General features: G+C 43.7%; 1 protein-coding gene across 1 annotated transcript in view; it reads right to left on the reverse strand.

The window, feature by feature from the left end:
- ULK2 (unc-51 like autophagy activating kinase 2) overlaps positions 1-4,159 on the reverse strand; it is a 67,969-nt gene that overhangs the window by 58,049 nt on the left and 5,761 nt on the right. Inside the window, exons 2-3 of the mRNA XM_019511173.1 lie at positions 2,993-3,085; positions 1,848-1,889 (exon numbers count right to left, since the gene is read on the reverse strand). Of these exons, the coding sequence (XP_019366718.1) occupies positions 1,848-1,889; positions 2,993-3,085 (135 nt within the window). The remainder of the gene's footprint in view (positions 1-1,847; positions 1,890-2,992; positions 3,086-4,159) is intronic.

Raw genomic sequence — 4,159 nt, forward strand, 5'->3', positions numbered from 1 at the left:
AAAGCTTCATAGAGAGGCACAGTGTTCTCTCTTTTGTCACTGGACAGTACTGGATGTTTTGAGCATAAATCAAAGGGAGTACTATGCTTCTCAGAGCCTATACTGTAATGGAAAAATATACAATACATAGATCATCAGTATGTCACATGTTCTAAAAGTGAACTAAAGCTGCTATAAGAAAGAACAGGCTTATAAGCCTAAACTTGAAGCATGTGGACCTTCAAAGTGACGAGACATTGCAAATCACCTCTTTGAAGGCCAGCTCCTCCCTTGCATGCCAAGACACAAACTCAAGATTTGCAATGCGTCTTGCAATGGCAGGTAGGCCATTAAAGTTCAGATGCTGGGCACCTTGTGTTCCCAATCTCAAAGGATCAGGCCCTGCCCCTCCAGGAAGAATGGCAGGCAATGCAGGAAAGGATCCATGCTCACTCGCTGATGTTATCAGCTACTTGAGGACAAATCAACAATTCTGTGCTCGGGAAATGGAGGGGGGAGGAAAAGGGGGAGACTGCAAAACCACACATCCTAACAAATGCAGTGTTCACAGGTGCCCTCCCCAGCACACACGCCATAACCCTGCTCCAAGAGACTAGCTTACTTCCCGAGTTTGCTGGTCAACACAAAAATCAGTCTCTTGAATGTACAGGAGACTCTACCCTACCCTGTGTAGACCGAGATGGACCTGCAACCTGAAAGTTTTTCAGGATGCTGACATGCACACAGGAGGCAGAAAGTACAGAAACATTTATTTTTATGTTGCTTTAACCGTGCACAGTCCCAAGGGCTCTTAATAACCATTTTATTCATAAATGCACCTCTGTATTTAAGATTAGAATAAAGCCCAGGAGACAAATGTATAGTTCTTATTCAATTAGGAAAAATAACTGCATAACCTATATAACTTCATACATGGCTGCACTAGCACTCACAGGCCTCAGGGTACCCAATGTGCATCTTACTAAGCAGAATTCATGCCAACATGTACTGCCCATAATAGGCTGAACTCATGTCCTTTTAATTCTGACAGGCAATATCCCAGATATAAAAGAAAAAGGCAGGCCAAGAACTGAAGTGGCATAACCGAGTTTTACTATTACAGGAAGCCCAATCTCCCGGCTGTGATTTACTCTTTATCATAGCTGGTGGAACTCAGATATACATCACTAATATATAAATACCATATCAGAAGACACCACTCCTCTTCTACAGATACAATTTTAAAATGATGCTGACATCTTCATGTCACTTGCCACAATAACTGAAAAGCCCTTCTTTCACATCACCTCCTACTAGGAAATGTTCCTAACAGGTCTGTTCAATAGTTAGCTGCAAACACCCACTTCCCAATTAGCAGCCTTTCCCTTGGACCCCTCTCCTCACTGAAAAAGAAGGTATCTGCTGCCACTAATGTAGCTCCCAGTGCAGACACTTAAGTGCCAGCTGATGCTCTCTCCCTCTGGAGACTGGGCCAGACTACACAAACAGTCTCTGCAGAGATCCTCAAGCCTCCTCTTGCTCCTGGAGCCCAGCAGTCTGGGAAGCACCCTGCGCTTCCCAGCTTTGTATTTCAAGTCCAACAGCCTGTTTCCTCTTTTACACACATTAGGCTGTCCCTATTTAATAACAAGCACCTGTCTTAAAAAAGTGATCACATCTTGTCCCAGCCTGAGCCAAGCTTTGTATTCAGAAGCACAGAAGCCTAAATTCCTGGTAGCAGGAGAAAGTCTTTCACCATCACCAAGCTTTCTAGTGTCACTTTACCTTTGTTCACACACAGGTAAATGCTGTACTTTTAATGTGTATTTTAAGCCAGCAAAAAAAAAAAACGCCAAGGAATGATTTACCTGAACATCATAGAGAGCTACAATATTCTCATGCTGAAGTTCCTGTAAGGCAAAAGAATTACATCATGGGAATACAGTCAGTTAGAACGATCATCCTAAATGATCACTTATTCTCCTGAGAAGTATTCAAGGGACAGGTAAATAACAGGTATTTTCAGAGTGGACTTAAGCGTGCCTGTTCCCAGAATTTATTTTCCTTGCCTTTTTATAGGAAACACTGCAGCGTAACATGCAGTGAAAATGGGATTTACTTCCAAGCTCCTTACTATCACTTGTTATGAATGAAATGATTATTATTTTGCTAGTCTCACTTGAACCATCTCCCCATTTTAAAAAGAGGAGTGGAAAGCAAGCTAAATGCTACTAAAGAGACCTCCCAGGGCAGCTCAAATTGTTACCCTCCTTTCTTTCCCCCCAAAAAAGTACCAGAGAAACTAAACAGAGCAACAGAACGTGTCACAACATGTTTGAACATATTAAACAAACAGTGCAGATTATGACTATAAATTAGAGAAAGAAAAATGGGACAGTATGGAATTACTAGGAGCACTAAGTGGGGAAGAATTTCCCATAAATTACTACAGGCAACATGAACAAGGTTCCTAGACATAAGCTGTGCATTTGGAGTCAATTAACATTTTAGTTGAGAGTGGGAAGGTAGCCCTAAGAATGACATGCCAACAGGAAACATCTAGTTTTCCAACAGCCACCTGCTTTTCATCAAAGGTTGTGAGAAATTTCAACACCATTTAGAAAAGGACTAAAAAAAATAATTAGCGTGCATGTTACCTGTCCCCATTATTCTCAGTAAATGCAGTGCTTTTGAAGGGGGCCAGACTGAAAGCCTGCAGCACAAAATCCTCTGCCCATACAACAGATTCTGCCCAGACACAGCCTATCCAAAAGCCCTTCACCTCCATGTGCCTTAATCCTATTATGGGACCATTTCTAGCATTGAAACCACAATTCAGTCTATTTTGAGGGACGTACTCAATTCTTGGCTTGGGCAGAACTAACAAAAGCGTACATGTGGAAAACCCTGCATTTGCAGCAATAATGCCAACCACATGCTACAGGCTGGACTGAAACACCAGTTATCTTTCATATACAGCAGCTTTGCAAAAGGGCACTGAAAATTACCATACCTTTAAGATTTTGATCTCTTTCCCAAGCAGGATTTGTGACTTGGACAAGTTCTTTTTGTTGATGCTTTTTATGGCAACTTCCCAATCAGTTTTCTGCAAAACAAAATCATCTTTTTAAAAACAAAACAAAAACGTGGTACTTTCTCCACTACTGCCTGCTTTAAACGAGCAGACTGGAAGCTATGAAAGAATCTCTCACCTGTCCCCGTTGCTAGTGTTAACCTGTCAAACAAATCCGTGGGACCTCTATTTGTATTTACTCTCTGGCTTTTCACATGGTCAGCAAAACCACAACAGGGGTTTTCAGCAAAACAAGATTTGGGTTGGAAAAAAGAGACCAAAAATGAACAGACACAAGAAAAAAATCCCATCTTAATAATCAAAGAGGTTTTTCAAGCTGGAGCCAATGGGCATATCCAGCTTGGGCTGTCTGCCTTTAAATTGTCATCTCAGCTTGTGCAGTCAACACTGGAGCCACTTTCCCTTCCACCTCCAGGCTTGCCAGCTTCAGGGTCTCAATGATGCAATGTCTGCATTGCAAACCAGGGGAGGGGGTGGAGTTGTTTGTTACAACAGAAGTTGTGCCGATTTGATGGCAGAAACATTTCTATTGGCCTTTTCTTTGTAAGACCTTGTTACCATCTCTCTAAATTAGATCCCTGTAGAGGCGGGGTGCTACTTGTAAGGGCAGCACTCTGAAGGGAGTTGTGCCAGGCACCCCAAAATTTAAAAAAAAAAAAGCAAGGAGGCACAGGGGCACTGAACATCTGGGGAAACGGGAAAGCAAGGCTGGGAAACCAGACACCTTTACATTTCAGAAATCTTCAGCCAATCCCAAAGCAGCCAATTTTCCATTCGGTCTCCAGTTCTCGACTCAAAACAAACACGGGTCCCTCCAGCAAAACAAAGAGCTACGGAGATGAAATCCCCAAGGCAAGCCAGCACATCTGGGCGCCCCTGGGAAAAGGGCTCGGCGTGGGAGCACTCGGGGTCCCCGCGAACGTGCGACTCGCTCGCAGAGCTCCCGATCTTTTCCTCCCCGAGCCAGAAGGGGAGGTCGAGGCGTGGGAGACCAGGTGCGGGGCCAAGCAGGAAAGCCAGGGATGGCCGGGACACCTGTCGATGGGTGGAGCTCTGCTTTTTAACGTGGGAAAAGCTGCAAACCAG

Source organism: Gavialis gangeticus, unplaced genomic scaffold (genome assembly GCF_001723915.1).
Source record: "Gavialis gangeticus isolate Ggan-Ray unplaced genomic scaffold, GavGan_comp1, whole genome shotgun sequence".
In the NCBI taxonomy this organism is placed as follows: Eukaryota; Metazoa; Chordata; order Crocodylia; family Gavialidae; genus Gavialis; species Gavialis gangeticus.